Source organism: Lithobates pipiens, unplaced genomic scaffold (assembly GCF_037356315.1).
Source record: "Lithobates pipiens isolate NorthernLeopardFrog02 unplaced genomic scaffold, aLitPip1_a1.2 Scaffold_1, whole genome shotgun sequence".
NCBI classification, from domain to species: Eukaryota; Metazoa; Chordata; class Amphibia; order Anura; family Ranidae; genus Lithobates; species Lithobates pipiens.
In genome coordinates, this window is record NW_027507685.1 from 9,920,726 (window position 1) to 9,940,610 (window position 19,885).

General features: G+C 41.3%; 1 protein-coding gene across 2 annotated transcripts in view; it reads right to left on the reverse strand.

Annotated features, from left to right (window-relative positions):
- The window catches only part of THOC2 (THO complex subunit 2), a 196,926-nt gene that overhangs the window by 73,989 nt on the left and 103,052 nt on the right, over positions 1-19,885 (reverse strand). For both annotated transcript variants that reach the window (XR_013272430.1, XM_077478429.1), the window contains exons 26-31: positions 19,226-19,354; positions 9,412-9,543; positions 7,235-7,419; positions 5,916-6,100; positions 4,918-5,020; positions 848-1,284 (exon numbers count right to left, since the gene is read on the reverse strand). Coding sequence is in view for 1 of the 2 variants with exons in the window: in XM_077478429.1 (XP_077334555.1) it covers positions 848-1,284; positions 4,918-5,020; positions 5,916-6,100; positions 7,235-7,419; positions 9,412-9,543; positions 19,226-19,354 (1,171 nt within the window). In the remaining variant the exon portion in view is untranslated. The remainder of the gene's footprint in view (positions 1-847; positions 1,285-4,917; positions 5,021-5,915; positions 6,101-7,234; positions 7,420-9,411; positions 9,544-19,225; positions 19,355-19,885) is intronic.

Below are 19,885 nucleotides of genomic sequence, written 5' to 3' on the forward strand. Positions count from 1 at the left end.
CGCAAGCATCCAAAAACTGTCATTTTTCAAAGCATGTTCATCTGAGTGTGTCACAATTGGCAGATGCCAGGAAAAGGACCTAGGTTAGTCACACTAGCACCATGCTCAAATAGCAGGAGCCTATGAATTACACTGGTGGGCCAGGTTCTGACTTGGATAGGGAACAGAAAAAATTGATCGATGTTATTCTTTTAGGTCAGGGCTTAAACAGTACCCATGGATAAAGGATTCCTCTGGATAGGAAAGTGGGAACCCAAGTGGGGTACAAATCTAGAAAATTATTCCCTACATGGGCAGATACAAGGGATCCCAAAACACAGGGAGCCCAGGAAGACCTTGAAAATTGCACTGGTTTGTGCAATAGCACAAGGAGGAGTGTGAGGATCAACAACAGTCAGATACAATGGGTTCATCTGTGGATTAAGAGGGGTGTCCTGGGCATTTAAATGTCAGGGAGATAATTACTCAAGGACCCAGCTGGATGTGCAAACATCTCCTCATGCGTAGAACTTGTGCACCTTCATCGCCAAGGTTTATTAGAGGCGGCAGCTGATCTCCGGCTTCAAGCCCTATAGGCGAAGTGGGAGCTCTGAAGGCCTACGGGTACCTGCTGCTGAAGTAGATAAAAAGGAGTGAAATTACACCAAACCTTTCAAAGACTGTGCTGAGGCAGGGGCACATGCTGGGCACTTGTACATTGCTAGTCATGATGTCAAAAGCAGAGCTGAAAAAACCGACAACATCCCTCAAATGCCAATCAGTTTAGATAACTTTTAGATACAACTTAAATGTCTTATCTACGCAGAGTGCTGGAAAAAAAAATAAAAAAAAATAATAATAAGCATACCCCTCTCAGACTCCGATGTGTCAGATCTGGGAACAGGCGACTTCAAGGACCCAGCAACGGCTGTCTTATCTCCACCTTTAGATATTTCCTTTGTTTTTGACTCCTTCAATAAATCTCGCTCTCTAGAGGGCTCCTTCTCCTTTTCCTTGTCTGCAGCCAGTTTTGCCTCAGTAACAGTGGTAGTAGCTTTAGATTTGTCTTCCTTCTGGGTTTTTTCTTCTTTCTTCAGTTTCTCTTTTTCTTTGTCGGATTTCGGGGTCTTTTCTTTGACATCTCTCGGCTTTTCATCTTTATTTGCCCGATCTTCCTTTACTTTATCTTTGCCATCTTTTCCTGGTGCCTTGATCTCTTGTGGGGCAGCTGGAGTCTTCTCCTTCTTGTCTTTCTCTTTTTCTTTACCAATTTTATCTTTGTCTTCCTTTTCTTTAGTAACTTTGCTAAAAAGGAAAGAAAATTATACAATTAACCAAAACTATCAAAGGTACACAAGATGTAAAAAAAAAAATAAAAATAAAAAAAACACATTCTAACACCACAGTTTTTTGCGGAGTTTCTAGATAACTAAAAGTCTCCATATTACAAAAACATTGTACCGTATATACTCGAGTATAGGTCGATCCGAATATAAGCCGAGGCCCCTAATTTACCACAAAAAAACTGGGAAAACTTATTGACTCGTGTATAAGCCGAAGATGAGACATGCAGCAGCTACTGTTACAGCTTAAAAGAGTGGAAAAGAGGGTCAACAATGCCCATCTGCATCTGCGTACCTCCCTGTGTCCATTGCAGCCTATTTGTGTCCATTGCATGCCTCTGTGTGCCAATCTGCAGCCTCTGTGTCCTTCTGCAGCTCCGTGTGCCATTTTGCACCGATCAGCATGTATCAGCATGTCATAAAAACATGCCAGGATTCAAAAGCCGCAATTCTCCTCCTCGTCTGTGACAGACGGCGGCCGTTCCACTGTTCAAAAGCCGCGCCTCCCTGTCTGTGATAGGCAGAACACTCAATTTCCCAGCAGTCAGTGTTCCGCCTATCACGGACATCCTCTCCCTCGTCCGTAGTATGAGGATGAGCGGATGTCCGTGATAGGCGGACCACTGACTGCTGGGAAATTGAGTGTTCCGCCTATCACAGACAGGGAGGTGCGGTCTTTGAACATTGGAATGGCCACCGTCTGTCTGCACGACACGCTGATCGGGTAGGCAGACGGCGGTGACTCGAGTATAAGCCAAGGGGGGGGGGGCACTTTCAGCCTAAAAAAAGGGCTGAAAATCTCGCCTTATACTCGAGTATATACGGTATATTTGGGCAGTTGCAATTTAGTGTCACACAATGGTCAGAGGAAGATGAGCAGAACTTGCCCTTTTTAGCTTTTGAAAGTGAAATTCCAAAATCTTCATGTCTAAAATGGGCATTTTAACATGTAGCAAAAAAAAGGCTCAGAAAAAAATGAGTGTGTACTGTGTAACAATAAACCATACAACCATGCTTATATATTCATAATAATAAAGTATTAAAACAGAAAATACTATTCTGTTTTTTACAAAGGATAAATATACTAAAGATCAAACAATTCATATAATACCTTCAGCTAAATAAAAAGTGTCCTGTGCATAAAAACTCTTCAAAAAAATCCACAGCCTAAGTTCAAGAAAAAGCCTGAAAATCTGGTCTCCGTAATACTCCACACCTTCAAAATATCTGCTAAATCACTAACCAAAACCAATGATCATTAAACAAATGCACATTTATATCTATATGCAGTTCTTATTGGCACCAGCGATCTTTCCACCAAAAACATCTCACATAGAAATCCAACAACGATGAAACTTCATGCTCCAAAAAGGGGGTATTATAAAAAGGTAAGAGGGAGCTCATAGCATAAATAAAAAATATGTTATTAAACAAATCTAGCCACTTACACAATATAAACTGGCTATTCTGCAGTATATTTTACCAGCCCGTCCAACCGCATCCTCAAACCGTGAGTCCGAACTTAGCATGCATATGGAAGTCACCTCAAAGGCCCTGCCCTATTCTTTTCATCAACTGATGTCCTCCAGGGGAGGAATCACAGGGCCTTTGGTGTGATGTCCTCACACACACACACCAAGTCCAGACCCACGGTCGGAGGATGTGGCCGGTGACAAGCTGATAAAATATACTGCAATACAGACAGGTATTATTGTCTATGTGGATTGAGATGTTTTATTAAATAAGGATTTTTGACTTACCGTAAAATCTATTTCACTGAGGTCACTGACAGACACAGCGCTCCATTATTAAGAACCATCGGTTATACCGCCCCCTACAGGAGTAGGACACTAAGCAGAAAAAGAGAGAGACTTGGCTACACCTAGTGGCAGTCCTAAGTGGTATACACCCCCTCTCTGCTATAGGCCTTCAGTTTAGTAACAAGCAGTGTCAGAAATATGAAAACACCTTAGAGGGGTGGGTTCTGTCTGTCAAACTCCGATTAATGGATTTTATGGTTAAAGTCAAAAATCTAATTTTTTATTTTGTTCCCACATAGGAGGCGCCGATAGATGCCCACGGGGGGACCAGACCGATCCGAGCCACTGAACGGTGGGTGGGCACCCCAAAAATCTGAAATCGCAGTCCTCAGCCCTGGGGCCGCCCCCTAGCATCCGGTTGGTAGGCCGCAAAGTCACGGCCTAAATTACGGGTGCGCCGCCGAAGGCAGCCCCTCTATCGTAGAGGTCAGGTCACCCGCCTCCTAGGCCCAACCACTTCAGCAGGTGGGCCCAAGGGACACCCCCCCAGTAACAACCAAGGGTGGAAGGGGGGACAATGTGACCAAAAAGCACCTCAGCCAGAAGCATGGGCCTCACCCGGGAAAGACAGACCACCTCAGGGAGTAGCCACGCCCCACACCACAACATCCAGGGGGGAAAAAAAATTATCCAGTGAAGCATGGGGGGTAACGTTCCAAGACAGATCCCCCTAGCCACTGAAGCAGGGGGACCGTCGGCCATAAGGAACGCTGCGACTTGGTCGTATGCAACCTCGTGAGACAATTAACTTGCAGGGCCAGCCCCCGTCCAGTGTCGCGGCCAACCTAGCGCATAGTTGCGGTCTGTGCGCGCTTGCTGTTCAGACTGGGGAGACCGCTGGATCTTATTGTCCAGCCGGTTGCACAGCCCGGCAGTTGATTGTAGATCTCACTGGAGAAAAATCCAGGAAAAAATAAAATAAAAATGCTCAGAGGACTAAAGATCCCAGCAGGGAATTAGCTCCTGACTCGGCAGAAGGAAAAAACTGAAGGCCTATAGCAGAGAGGTGGGTGTATACCACCTAGGCGTAGCCAAGTCTATTTTCCTGCCTAGTGTCCTACTCCTGTAGGGGGCGGTATATCCTATGGTTCTTTATAATGGAGCACTGTGTCTGTCAATGAACGAAATCGAAAAAAGGTTTTCATGGTTTTAGGCTATGCGCTCCCTCTTACCTTTATAATACCCCTTTTGGAGCATGGAGTTTCATTGTTGTTGGATTACTATGTGGGAAATTTTTGGTGGAAAGATCCCTGGTGCCCATGACCGTTGCAAATAGATATAAATGCACATTTACTGGTTTTATGATTACCCATTAGTTCTGGTGAGTGATTTAACAGATTTTGGTGGTGGTTTCAACACTGAAGATGGAGTATGTTATCTGTTTGAGTGTAGTTGGGATTTTCAGCTTTTTCTTTCACTTTGGATGTGGACTTTTAAGATTTATTTTTTTTTGTTTGTTTTTTTTATACACAGGACAATTTACTTAGTTGAAGATATACGAATTATTGTTTAATTTTATATTATATTCATGATATTTAAATATTTTTTATGAACAAGACTTTTTCGAAGACAATCTATGGATTGCCAATTTTGAGGATTTCGTACATCTATGATGTGTAAATACAGATTATTATTTTCTGGTGTCTTAATGCTTTATTATTATGAATATATAAGCACGGTTTAATGTTACACAGTACATAGTGGTGATAGCGCTTTGTATACTTAGAGAAAAAAAAAAAAAAAAACAAACACTGAACAGCAAACAGAATACATACCTGTTTGAAGAGCTGTTTCCATTGTTTGCAGCAACTTTTGGTGTTGCACTAGCAGCCTTGGTAATAACTTTTGCAGCACTCTGAGATTTTTCCTTTAATTTTTCTAGGATTTGTGAAAAAAAAAAAAAAAAAATACATACAATAAAACACTAAACATCTTAGTAAACAAATTGACACAAAAGCAAATGATTTACAAAACTAGGAGGTGGGGGGAAGTCAATTAAGAATTTGTGGATTAATGCACATCTTACACTGCAAATAAAGTTTTTAGTACCTGGCCAAATGGTTACAATATGTTCAATGTTTAATATGGCAGAAGCAAGCCATGTGCTCCTATCTGATAGGAGCACATGGCTTGCTTCTGCCATGTTTGTTTGCACTTATGGCAGTCGAACCCTGGTGGATGACAATTGAATTGTGGTAGACAAGAGTGTGATTATAACCTTAAAGGCGCTTATTTCAGTTTTATCTGGCGAGTTTAACCCCCTAAGGGGATACGAGCTACACGTGGTGAAATACTGGTGGATGGAGTATTTACAGCACATATGACAAACACCATTATCACCTTACAATGCTGATCAAACCACCATTGTCACCCTTTCTGCACAACTTTTTTATCTATATGCTGCTATTTTGGACTTTATTTTTAGCGCCGTTTTAGTACTGATATTTACAGGACTTGGACTGATTTTTATTTGTGTACTACTTGTTTTATGATTGTTTTAATTTTAAATGGCTGCTGTCCTATAGACCTCTGCGATTACTTTGATTAATTCGATAGGTCATATATATTAATTATTATCATTTGAATCTTTGGTCTGCTGAAATAGGCGCTGAGTGGGGTATTGTGGGCCTTTTTAATACACCTTTTTGTTTCAATGTTTAATATGTTCAATTTTTCCTAATTTACACAGTTTGATTTGTGACAGCTTTAGTTTAACAATTACTTTGATCAAAACAGTAAAATGACATTAAAGAGTCTGAATACGATTACTCACCAGCATCCTCAGCAGTGCTTTCTTCGGGCTTAACTGCATTTACCATAAGTGACACAGACTGACCGACAGTACCCGGACCATTCTGTACTTGAGCTGGAATGACACTCCTGGCAGGAGGATCTTTGTGATGAAATTCATTTTCAGGTACCATGAAAGGTTTCCTGCTTTTCAACTGTCCAGAGTAGCTGAAATTCGCACAAAGTGTTAAATACAGCAAGACATCCATGCACCAAATATAATTCCTGTGAGGCTGTGTGTTAAATTGTTACCTCTATATTAAAAATCATGTTTAAAAGCGGAGGTCCACCCTAAAGTGGACCTTCCGCTCATTGGAATCCTCCCCCCTTCCGGCGCCACAATTGGCACCTTTCAGGGGGGAGGGGGGTGCAGGTACCTGTACAGTACAGGTATCTGCACCCACTTCCTGGATAGCTCAATGCGGAAAGGGGCGTAGATTACGCCCCTTTTGCGAAAGTCCCCCGCTGCCTGCTGGGAAACACACAGATCCCAGAGGCAGCGGGTCCGTCCTCATTGCGCAGCGCGACTCGCGCATGCGCAGTAGGGAATCAGGAAATGAAGCCGAAAGGCTCAATTTCCTGATTCCCATACCCAAGATGGCGGCGGCAGCACCTGAGAGACGATCGAGAGATCGGCTTCGGGTGCCGACATCGCGGGCGCGCTGGACAGGTAAGTGTCACTATTTTAAAAGTCAGCAGCTGCAGTATTTGTAGCTGCTGGCTTTAAAAAAAAACAAAAAACGCGGAGTCCCGGCGGACTCCCGCTTTAAACGTTAAAGTGAAGAGAACCCAAGGAGTACAAATATTCTGAATCACTGTATACAGCAATTATAGCAATCTTAAGCATTCAGGTTTACATTTTTTGCTGTAAATTCTGTAAAACAAAAGTTTTCAGGATAGAAATGTATTTAGAAAAATATTTCCGTAATAAAGGGCATACTGCTCTCTAAAAACTAACATGGGACTGAAACTGATTTTTAAGAACTCTTGAGAGCAAAGAACTCAAAACACACCAAATTCCTTTTGCCTACTTCTGTTGAGTATTGATGATTATAAGTTCATCAGAATTCAAAGGTGGGTGCTTTCCTACATATAACAGATACTGCAATATTTCAGGAATTTTGTCTCAATGTCATGAAGGTACCTGCTCACCGCTAATATTTAAGGGTTACGATCTCTACATGGATGTTGGCCTGCTCAGATTGGTTTCTAGAAAACAAAGCCTGCCAAATTCTAAAATATAAAACGGTCAATAACAGAATAAATGAATAAAAAAAGAGCTCCTTTTCTCAAAGATTTTACCCCATGGCCAATGCATATAGATCAGGTCGTTTCTCCTTCTCCTCTTGACAGATTTTGTGTACTCTTCGCTCCAAAGCTTGTCCCAGATTAAGGACTTTGGGATACCATGGTAAAATTTTAGTGAGTACAATAAGAATATTCCTGATGTGAGTAAATTCGCCAGTTTCAAGGCAATGAACTGAAGCCTGCAAAAAAGATACAGGCAAAACAGGTTGTAGCTGTTTAAAAATGAATAGACATGGACAACATGGAAAACTGCAGCTTGTGCTTCAATAACAATTCAAAATCAGCCGTGTACCAGTATATTTTCTTCTCTTTTTTTGGGGGATAGAGAATCTGTAACTTTTGCTTATTGGAAACATGATATACAGCAGTCAGTTAGAAGTTCACTATCCAGCAAACCTTGCAGCTGGAAAATGTGAGAGAGTTCACTCAATTTACCTAAATCGACGTAAATCACAGTAGTAGGTAAAATCACAACCAACCCTCCTGCAGTGCACTGGGAGTATTTATTGAATTCTACGTGCCAATTTCTTCTCTCTGCTTCTTTTATCACAAATTACATTTAAACATCCAAGGTGTAATTCAATCAGATTCAGTGCTGAGAAAAACCTCTACATCAGGAGTGCTCCAATCACATGTGACCCACAGAGCCCTCTCAGGTGGCCCGGAAGCTCATGTTCTTGGATAGTGGGTCAGCATGCCCAGATCGCGATCAACGAGTTGTTGACCCGCCATCCCAGAGCATTAGAGTGCTTGGAGTCGGTGCTGGTAGCGGAGTAAGCATGCAGCCACAGCAGGAGCAGGAGCTGCAGGAGCTGCAGGAGCTGATGCTTCTTCCTCCTCCCTTTTAAAATAAAGGTTATTAGGCTGCTTTCACACAAATCCACAGGTGCAGCACAGTACGCACCTGTGGCTTTCCTGCAGGTTAGCTGCACTGAACCATAGTCTATTATATCCTACGAGTTTGATGTGCTTTCTGAAAGTGCACCAAAATTCCTAAATGTAGGAGTTTTGGTGTGCTTTTAGAAAGTGCACCACACCTGCAAAACATAATATAATATATGGCAAAGCACAGCTAACTCGCAGGTGCACTGCAAATTTATAATAAGGAACATACGCTGATCAGCCATAGACTTTATGACCGCAAACCTTATATTGAGTAGGTTCCCCTTTTACTGCCAAAACAGCCCAGACCTGTCAAGGCATGGAAGCCACTGGACCTCTATCAAATCCTTGGAGTCCTGTAAGTCGCAAGGTGGGGTCTCCGTGGATTGGACATTTTTTTTCAGTCCACCCCACAGACACATGACTGGATTGAGATCTGGAGAATTTGATGGTCAAGTCAACATCTCAAACTTGTGGTGTTCCGTAAACCATTCTGGAACCATTTTTGCAGTGTGGCAGAGTGCACTTTCTTGCTCAAAGAGGCCACTGCCAACAGCAAATACCATTTCCACAAAGGGATATACTTGGTCAGCAACAATGTTTAGGTAGGTGGTACGTGTGAAAGGAACATCCACAAATGGCGGGACCCAAGGTTGCCCAGCAGAGCATCACACTACCTTCTTCCCATACTACATCCTGGTGTCAAGCTCCTCCCCAGTTAAGGTACACACACCCAGTCATCCACATAACGTAAAAAGAAAAACGTAAATCTTTAGACCAGGCCACCTTCTTTTATTGCTCTGTGGTCCAGTTCTGATGCCCATTGTAAAAGCTTTTGGTTGTGGACCAGGGGTCAGCAGGGGCTCCCCGACTACTCTGTAGCTACGCAGCCCCATACACAGCAAATTGTGATGCCCATGTTTTGGCTATAAACACATCAGCATTGGACAACTTGTTCACTTGCTGTTTAAAATATCCCACTCACTTTCAGATGCCATTGTAATGAGATAATAAAATGTTATTCACTTTACCTGTCGCTGGCCATAATATTGTGGCTGATCAATGTAAATGTACAATTAAAGCAAACCAAAATTAGAAAGAAAAAAAAAAAGCTAGTGTGTTTCTTTAAAAAAGCAGGATGGAAAAAAAATAAATAGAACACATGACTGCTCTGAAGTGTATCTAGAACAAAAAAATGAAGAATAGGTGATTGGGCCTTTACAAAACCATATTTAAAGGACAGAAAAGCAGGAAATGTTGCTTGTGTAATTTTTAAAGCTGAAAATTACCTTTGTTAATTTATAATGCCATTTGTGAACTACATGACGGAAATTCTCATAATCCAGCTGGTCTGCTTTATTACCACCATCAAAATTGGACGCCCTTAAAATCGTAACAAATCCTGGATAGCTTCCACAATCCTAAAAAGGAAATTGAAAATAAAAAAGTTGGGAATTTTGAAAAAGATGAAAAAAATGGGAGCAAGGGGCAATTGAGTTGTTTGAAAACATTTCATTTGATCACGTTTGTAGAAAAAGCACAACACTCAGGAATGACAAGACTGCAAACTCCTATGATTAGCACATTGCAAAGTGTACACACACAGAGCCATTATCAGAACGTGTTACTAGCAGACAAGGTTAATGAGGTGCAGTGGCACAGCTAGGCATTTTAGAACAACGTGGTGCAGCGACAGCAGATGCTGCCCTCCTTCCAGCACTCGGCTACTATACAGACCATGGCTCTAGAGAGGGCTCTACACAAATATAGATCAGTGTCCACACTTAAAATGTGAAGCTCTTCTAAATGTTCTAGGCTGCTAGAGTTAAGAAATTGTTACTAAAGTATTTTAAGAGACACTAAATAAAGAGCTGGTCTAACAAATTTGACTGGAGTCACTTGAGAAATGAGTGGCATAGGGAAAAAAAAAAAATGTAAATTTTGGAAGATGTAGTAGTCATTATCCATGGACATGCAGTGAGTGAGGACTACCTGCAGTGTCCAAAGATCATGAAAGCAAAGTCATTTATAAAACCATGAATAGGGCCTGTGGCAGGGCTGGACTGGGACAAAAATTTGGCCCTGGAATTCATTATGACCGGCCCACTTTAATTTTTAGTGTCTCCATCAGCACTTCCCCTTAAATCAGAGTGTCCTCCCTCTCCTCCCCCTCCCACGTGTACTCACAGTTTTGAAGGCAGCTTCTCGTTCCTCTCTCCAGTCATGTGATAAGTGACAAGGGGAGAGAGGATGGAACGTCTGTCAGCTGTCTATCTCTCTCTGCAGGCTGGAGGATGCAGAAAGCCTAATGCTCTCTCCAGCAAGTGACGGCGGCTGTTCCTCCTAACAGGAGTAAAATCTCGATCACTCACTGTCAGAGAGGAGCGGCTCCAGGACTGCACCTGACCGGCCCACTGAGCCATCGGCCCACCGGGAAACTCCCTTTAGTCCCAATGGCCAGTACATGCCTGGCCTGTGGCATATATTTATCCGATCACCTTGTAAAATGAACCAAACCATTCAGTTAAAAACAAAAATGAAAGTCAAAACAATTCTGTATAGATTGAAAAAAAAATATATATATATATCAATACCTCCCCTCCGCCCCCTTTTTTTTCCTCTCTGTTCTTGAATGCTTAAGAGCTGGGTGAGGAGAAGCAACAGTATGCTGACCTGCCCAGTGAAAGGCTGTGGGGGGGGTATCAGGATAAGTCTGATCATAGGAGGAGAGCAGGCCAAGTTCCCAGCACAGCTAGAGGACCTGACCATGCTGTGTTCTCCCTACTTAGTGTGGTCAGTTTTTAATAGGAAAGCAGAGATTCTGGTAGGAACATCAGAGATTTCCCACAGAGGAAGCATACAAATAGAACCGAATACTTTTTCATTATACAGCAGGCACAGAGAAGTAACATGAAATGTTGGGGTAATAAATATTTTATCTAAATGGTCTAGAATGGGGCTATACCAAAATACAGCCTTGCTTAACGTGCAAGTAAATCCCGTCGTTTACAGCCAAGGAAGCTGCCATCTTTCCCTCTGTTTAATATAAAACTACCATGATGCTGCACATGTGATCAGTCATGACACCAGCCATTGGATGGTTTAACAGTTTGCTTGAGAGCACAACCAATAGCAGTGTTACATTTCCGGCATGCCCCAGAAATGAATCGGTTTTATGGATGGGTTTACTTCCACTGTAACTTAACCTGAACAGCATTTAAAGTGGTTCTAAAGGCTAAAAATTGTTTACCTTCATGCATTTCTTGCTCTAAAGGTAAAAAAATGTTTAGTCAATGATTTGAGCCTCTTAGCAGCACTTACCCCCCACCCGCCTATACTTTCCTGAGCCCTCATTCAATCCACATCTGCAGCGCTTCTCTCCCATTAATTCTGTGTCTCCCTAGCTCATTGGCTCCCAATGCGGTCAATCAAAGCCAGTGACAAGGGGCTGTGTCAGAAGAGTGGAGCTCAGGAGCGAGTACATACAAGTGTCAGTTCCCATGGGGGCACTGGACAAAAAGTAGCGTGGTGTGTCAGTGGAGGAATTGAGAAAAGGGAGGTTCGGGCCACTCTGAAATTCCATTGCACAGAGCAGGCAAGTATAGAGACGTTTGTTAATTTAAAAAAAAAAGATCCTTTACAATCAATTTATTTTGTCAACTGAAACAGTAGTTACAGAAATGTACAACCCCCGACCAAGGTGTAAACGTGACCCTAACCTTTATAACACCAGTGTCTTCAATCTCAGCAATAATAAACCCCATAACAATCCAGATCTCAAGTGTTTGTAAGGTCAATGATAAACTAGTTCAATTATCATTAAATTCCAGCCACATTTACTGATAACTATGTAGTGAGAACATCCAAAACAATCCATTCAAGGTTTACCAAATCAATTAGCCCTTGCATTGCATACTTATTGATAAACGTTGTTGATCGAACGTGATGACAGGGAACTGACGCAAAAATAAAAAAGAAATAACAGTTCTGTGCTGTGCTGGTGAAGTACTGGTTTTTTTTTTGTTTTGTTTTTTAATGCAGCTTCTGTGTCATCCGAAACGCATGCACTGTCCAATCAGAATTTAGAGTAAAGAACGGGATACAAGTTATGGGATATATTTAGTATGCCACATCTGTATACAGTAAACAAATCTACACACAAAAACTTGAAATGTTACCAAACATTACTGACACACAAAGGGAGTATACCATACAACATATGAAAAATAGATGAGATTTTATTACATAGATAATTGACACACAAGGGGCCTGATATTAAGCCCTACAATAATATCTCTCTATCTAAAAAAAATAGATAAATAGATCTCTCTCACTCTCTCTCTCTCTCTCTATATCTATATATCTATATATCTATATATCTATATATCTATATATCTATATATCTATATATCTATAATCTATTTTAGATCAAGATGATCTGACTTGTGTGCTGAGAATCTTGAAGGGGAACCCTGACAAAATTTTGCGTGAGGGTGACCCCCCACCAAGATCCATACCCGACCCTTTTCCGAGCACTTAGCCCGGCAGGTCAGGAAAGCCCCCTCTCCCCGACCATACTAGGCCACATGGGGGATGGGTGCTTTGGGGTAGAGGGAGACCCCGAGTCCCCCACCCCAAAGGACCTCGTCCCCATGTTGATGAGGACAAGGGCCTGCGGGTGGGGACTTATGATTTGGAAGCCCCCTTTAACAAGGGCCCCCCCAGTTCACAGCCCCCCACCCTAGGTGAATGAGTATGGGGTACATTGTACCCCTACCCATTCGACTAAATAAAAAATAAGGAGACTGTCTCTTGGACACCGTATATTTATATTGTCTTTTATTTTTCTTAATACACCATTATGAATTTGAATGGATATATAAAATATGACTAAATATATATATATATTTATTTTTATTTTTTTTCTGTTGATGTTGATTTTGTTTTTCTATTTTTCCATTAGTCACAATAATACAAGCTCCAGAAGAAGCCTGTATAGCACGCGAAACATGTTGAGCCGCCTTCTTCAAATATACACATTATACCGCGAATACTGTTCCTTGATTTATTCACGGGAATATTGATGTAAATGTGAATTACTTTTCAATCTTGTTTATTTTCAAGTGTTACACTAGCGGTAATCACATCAAATGTTACATATAGAACATGATTATTGTTGTGAAACAGGGTTTTAAAGTGTTTGTATGAAGAATCGTATAATAATTTTTAAGAAATAAAATTTTATACTTAGTTTTCCTTGTCTACGGTGCCTAAAAAGTTCATAAGCCCCTCCTTTTTTTGCTTTATTTCATGATATATTAGGACGTGACACAGGTTTACATTTCTATGTATACACAGCACCACTCTGATTTAGGATATTTATAAATTCTCTTGTAAATGCATGTTTTTATTCATATATCCCTTTGCAATAAAGGAGGGGAAAAAAAAGGCACTTATTCGTGAAACTCTAGGCAAGTTTTAGACCACTGACCACTGACCACTGTGCAACAGAAAGCAAGTGACACATCCAAGCATTGTACGCATACAGGCCCAGGCATTCATCTGTCATAATGTTAAACCTCAACAATCTCCAGTGTGTTTAACCACTTGAGACCCGCACTACGTCTATTGACGTCATGGGGTTTCGGTGGTTATATCTAAATGATGCCTGAGGCCACAGACATCATTCAGATATTGCCGTTTTCAGCCGGCGATTCCCTACCCCATAAGAACGATCATAGCGGCTGTTCCGCCGCTTGATCGTTCTTACGGGCGGCGGGAGGGGACGCCCCCCCCCCCCTCCCGCCGCCCTCCGGTGCTTCTACCGACTCACCGTTTCCATCGGTGAGTCGGTCACAGGATCCGCCGGCCCCAGCAAGTAATCAGAGATTTCCGGCGGACTAGATTGTCCCTGGAGTCTCTATGATCGTTCGGAGGCCGGGAGCGAAGTTATGACGTCACGCCCGGCCTCGGTATTCAATTTAACGGTGCCGATCTGGCTAGGAAGCCATGATCGTTTTTTTTTTTTTATTATTATTCTTCTCAGCCTAGAGGTGAGATATGGGGTCTTATTGACCCCATATTTCACTGTAAATAGGTCCGATCGTGCCATATTCCTATTACAAGGGATGTTTACATGCAATTACGTGCAATTTTGAAGCGTGACATGTTGGGTATCTATTTACTCGCCGTATCCTCCACTTTCACATTATGCAAAAAAATTGGGCTAACTTTACTGTTTTTTTTTTATTTAAGCATGAAAGAGTTTTTTTTTTTTTTTTTTTTAAACGGGTTCGAAAAAATTGCTGCGCAAATAACGTGCGAGATAAAAAGTTGCAATGACCGCCATTGTATTCTCTAGGGTCTTTGCTAAAAAAAAATATATAATGTTTGGGGGTTCTATGTAATTTTCTAGCAAAAAATTAGGAATTTTACATGTAGGAGAGAAATGTCAAAATTGGCCTGGGTCCGAAGTGGTTACATTTCTCATCCATATAGCCAGTTGAATTATGTAATGGACTATACTAACAATGGCACGAGGATGAGAACCTTTTGACAGTGCGTGTTTTGTACTACAACAGAGTCCAGTTCTGTAAAGCCTTTCTTTATACACACTGAATACAGAACAGCAGCACAGGATTTTACACAGCTCAAAGACCCGTATACAGAGATATGAGGACTGAAACTGGATGCTTCACTGAATACTGACATGAATGGCTGACATACAGCAGGAAGTGACAGCAAGGAATTTGGCTGTGAAATATGTTAGCAAGGAGTAGGCAAACTGTCAAAGGCAGCATGAATATTTAAATGCAGTGCCTGGGATTTTAATCAGTTGTCTCAAGCCGATGATGAAGCTCAACAGTTCAAACTTCCGACATGAAGCATTCTCACAAGAAGATACACAGTTTCTACCGGCATGTCTTCTACTGTCAAATCTAGTCTAACAGAACATTTTTTTCCTCTTGAACACTCAGATCCTCTTCAGCCAAATAAAAACATAGCATGTTGATATAATCCAATTTTAACAGGAGTTTCCTGCAAGCCAGAATTTACTGTTAAATATTTAAACAGGCTCTTCAAGCTTGAACAACCTGTTTAAAGAGCCCATCACAAGACTTTTACAAAAAGCGACAAAAAAATAAAAATAAATATATAAAAATAAAAATCTCAGTTTACTCAGGTTACCTGTAAAATCATTTTCTTGGAGTAAACCACAGGACAAAAGCAGTTCATATATTCATGACTACCTATGTCTTCTAATGACGCAGACTTTAAACAATAGACCAAAGGCCTAAAACAACATCTATTAGAGAGGCTAAATGCCTCAAAAAAAAAAAAAAAAAAAAAAAAGCATTCAATCAGATAGAAACCAAAAACAGACAATCTTCTTTTTTCCCAAAAATGATAAATCTACCAATAACAAGGGTAGTAGGATTATCACTACCTATTCTAATGATCACCTCAAACTTAAACACATTTTTGGGTAATACTGGCACCTTCTGACCTCTGATCCCAGGGTGAGACCATTGGTGGCTCCTGTTGCCTTAGTCACCTACAGACGTGCTTCGTCTGTGGGTGACCTGTTAGTTAAAAGCGAATTCCGGGGCTCCTGCCAAGGTGATCCTTGTAAACTCCTTGGCACATTCTCTTGTGGATCTTGTGCCTATTGTAAATAAATGGACGCCAGAAAAAACAAACATACGATTGCACAATGGTTGGGTTTTTACCCCCAGACACTTTGCCAACTGTCAGACTACGGGTGTTGTCTACCCCCTCCTATCGCTACATTGCGGCTATGCAAACCAGCAATTCCGACCTCCCTTTGGGAAGACGTGGCACAAACCCACGGTTGGTCATTTTCCAAGCGTGTCCATTTTGGTTTTGGACCGGATACACCCCAATGCATGAGGAGGGGACTTTAATAAGCTCCTCCTATGGCGCAAGCTGAGGTGGCTTTCTGATTTAAATGCCACCTCCCCACCAGGCCTCAACGAGGCCTTCAAGTTAAAGCCCTTTTAACCGGGTTTCTCCCCTGGAGGCTTCGAAAGGGACATGTAAACCCCCATCATCAAACATATCCACCTATGGTAGACATTCTGACAATCTACCCATCCATCCATATGACCAGGAATAGCAATTAGTCCTTTCAACTGACCACAGAGGTACAATTTCCATACTAGTCCCCATCTCTTTCCCTTTTCCTCCCCATGTCTACCCCTGCATTTTCATTATCCACTATGGATATTTCTTAATACTATTGATACAGATTCCTCTATCAAATTTTGGGTATTTTTGCTCTCCTCCTGGGCCGGGGGATTGTCTGAGGAGACGAGTCCTGACGCACGTCAGGCATACAAGCAATCAGCAAGACTCATCACCCCCGATCACCTGTAACCTATCCGCCCAATTTATTTGACTCTGCTAGTACTATGGATGTTTACCACATAAACTCCCAGTCCTCTATAAGCCAGGTAAGCTTAATCCTTTACTGCTGCACAGCCAGGACAGCACAGCCCTCCACGCTTTAGATACCTACACCAAACGGCCATTTTGAGTACGTACTATGATGGACATTATGTCCTGTTGCCCTCTCACTTCTTGCAGATTCTACTGTGCAGACCACTTGACCTACTGGGAATGGTGTGCAATACCTTTTATGATTGTTTGTTGCACCCCCATGTGTGCACTTGCACAATATGTTGACGCAACTACACTCACTTAATATTGCATACCCCCCTTAAATGAATGTGTTATATACAAATATATTTTTTTGGTGCTAAACTCGTCCCCACATCTGTGGTCAATCCTCATGGGCCCTGTTGGTTTCTATGGCAGCAGGGATGCTTCTCATCTCACTCACGCCACACAACTCAAAAATTTTGGCACGAGCAACCGTACACCGGTGCTGTGGGGATGCATACCCAGCCAATATCCAGAGCATTCTCTTATGCGAGATATATAAATATATATATATTTATTACACATACACATACATACAGCTCTTACCTACTGTGTTTTCACATTTGTACATTTATTAATTTTCTCATCTTTTTGATATCTGTTATTTCATTATCAGGCAAAAAAACAATCAAAAAAATAAGCTGGTTTCTAATAAATGCACTCCATTTGACCTCCTACCATGAGATCAATTGTGTATTTTGGCATATAGCTATTAAGTAACTATCCAGTCTGACCAATTTGTTTTTTAGGTTTATATACCCTATGTACCTACTTTACTATGGTTTTGTATTTAATACATTTTGTATATTTGTATACAATACAAAAGGATTTTAAAAAGGTAAAACAAAAAAAAAAAAATTCTAAAGTTCCTAATCATTATAAATCACACAGGATGTCTTTACATTCACTACTACTAGAAATGCCCCAAAACACTCAACATGAGGGGCAGGCAACACCGCAACAATCCAACAACCAAAAAACATCAAAAACATAACAGAAAAAGAAAAAAAAAATACTACAAAGCCACCTACGAGACCTTCTATGCAACGAGGCTTGAACATTCAACTGGTAAAACTTAGTAGACGCAAGAAGCCCAGGTAAAGTCCTTACAAACTTGAACAGTAGTTTGATATTGAATCACCCAGGAAGCATTGACACCCCAGGTGGACCTGGCCCTGATCAGGAATAGAGGAATCTTGCCCTTAAGACCAAAAGCCTGAGAAACGAGATGATGAATACATCTAGAAACAGTGTATTTAGAAGCAGCCTGAACCTTGCGAGGATACCCATTTAGAACAAACAGGGAATCAAGCTGCACTGTCCATATGAACCCTGCCAGGGAGAACCAGAAGGCAGGTGCACCATCGCTAAAGAGCGAGGCAAATCGCCCACAAGTTTAAGGATGCTGATCAGCAACCTCTGTTCCCTCATAACCCCTGGATACCTTCCCATCCCAGTCAAGCAGGCGTCAATCGTTAAAACCATCCAAGTCACTTTAAAGATTTTCTGGCATCAGGTGTCCACATGGAATCCATTATTCAGGAGTTGACTCGGTCATGGGAGTCCGGTGCATGGACAAATCCAAGAACTGCTGGATGTCAGAATTCTGAGTATATGGAACCACATAGAAGGCATCTACCACCTATCTCAGTACACTCATTTAGGCACAATTTCAGGGGCAATTCAGTGACCTCAGATTCCACCCAAGAGCACAGTGACAGGCGCTATTCCTGATAAAGCAACACCTTTATCTGTACCTTATCTAGGCCAAAGCAAATAATTTCTGCAGACTAGAACTTGAGCTACAGAATTATCCTTTCATAAACAGATACAGTGTCCAACCTCAATAGCTGCCATATGGATTCTTCCAAAGAATCAAGAAAGAACATCAAAGCCTTCATAAAATCCTTCAGGTACTGCTAAATTACCCAGGACGAAGCATACGCTTTGCTCAAATTGCACCCATTGGCCTACTCCCTCCGTAAACACAGCTGCTCCCACTGAGAAGGTTGTCTAAAAAGAGGGCCATGAACCACTCACTCACTCATCGGTCATGCAAAACTTATCCATCATCCAATACAATTCTAGATCGGATCAATATATTGATAGATATAAAACACTACTAAAAATGTGTGTTTTGCTCAAGTCGCTCTAACCACATAATCCAGCACACACCAAAATATTCGATTTAAAAGTGGTTGTAAAGGCTGAAGGTTTTTTATACCTTCATGCATTTTTGATGCATGAAGATAAGAATTCTTCCTGTGTGCTGATCCCCTCACAGGACCCAACACCCACACAGCAAAACACAACACATCAGTGTGAACCTGGGCTTAGGCTTTTTTTTGTGTAAAGCACCGATTATTTTAACACACCAGTTTAGGGGAAAATGTCATCTTCAATTCTTTCTTATAGCTGTGTATATTCTGATAAGCCTCGTTTTCTACCGATATTCGTAATTTTACTTTAGTGATAACAAATTAAACTTAAATCAGGAGATTAATGGGCCTGCAGAACTGGTAAAACATGAAAGATCAAAAACACAAATAGACAATTAACCCCTGTCTATGTGGAATGCTGAACACCACACCTATGTAGTTGGCACAACAATTATACACTGTTGCAATATAGCTTCTGTACCTTATCATATACGGCTCGATCACTGTGCCACTTCGTAACCGTTTCCAGCATACAGCACAGGAATCTTCCATAGCGGCTGGCTTCGTTTTCAGTGCAACTGGCCACTGTGTAAATAATGTCTGAAAAAACCTGCAAAAGAAAACATTGTAATAATCTACCTAACACAAGTAAAAACTTCATTGGATTCAACAAAAATGACAAAATTATTTCATAAGAAAAAACAAACAATGGCAACATAAAATTCCCATTATTATAATGATTTAACTCCTGGCCATTCTAAAAATCGGTAGAAGAGGTCACCAGAGTAGCTATCTCAAGATCTCGGTTCTGAGCTGGGAAGGTAATACTGTAGTATAAGTTAGCAGAACCTCTTTGGTGTGGGACATTAAGGCTAGATGCCGCTTTGATACTCCAGGTATGAGCTCACTGGACCTGGACATAAACAGGTTTCCTTGATTTAGATCGCTGACTCTTTAAACTGGCTTCATGTGATTTTGTATGCATAGAACTAAAGGACTATACCAAAAATACATGAGTCTGCTAGGTATATCATTGCGGTAAAAATTAGACGCACATCAGATGGAATTGTTTTTCTAATCAAAGAAAAACTTGCATCAGTTCTTTTAGGTACACTTGCACAGTTTTTGAAGGAACTCGGCA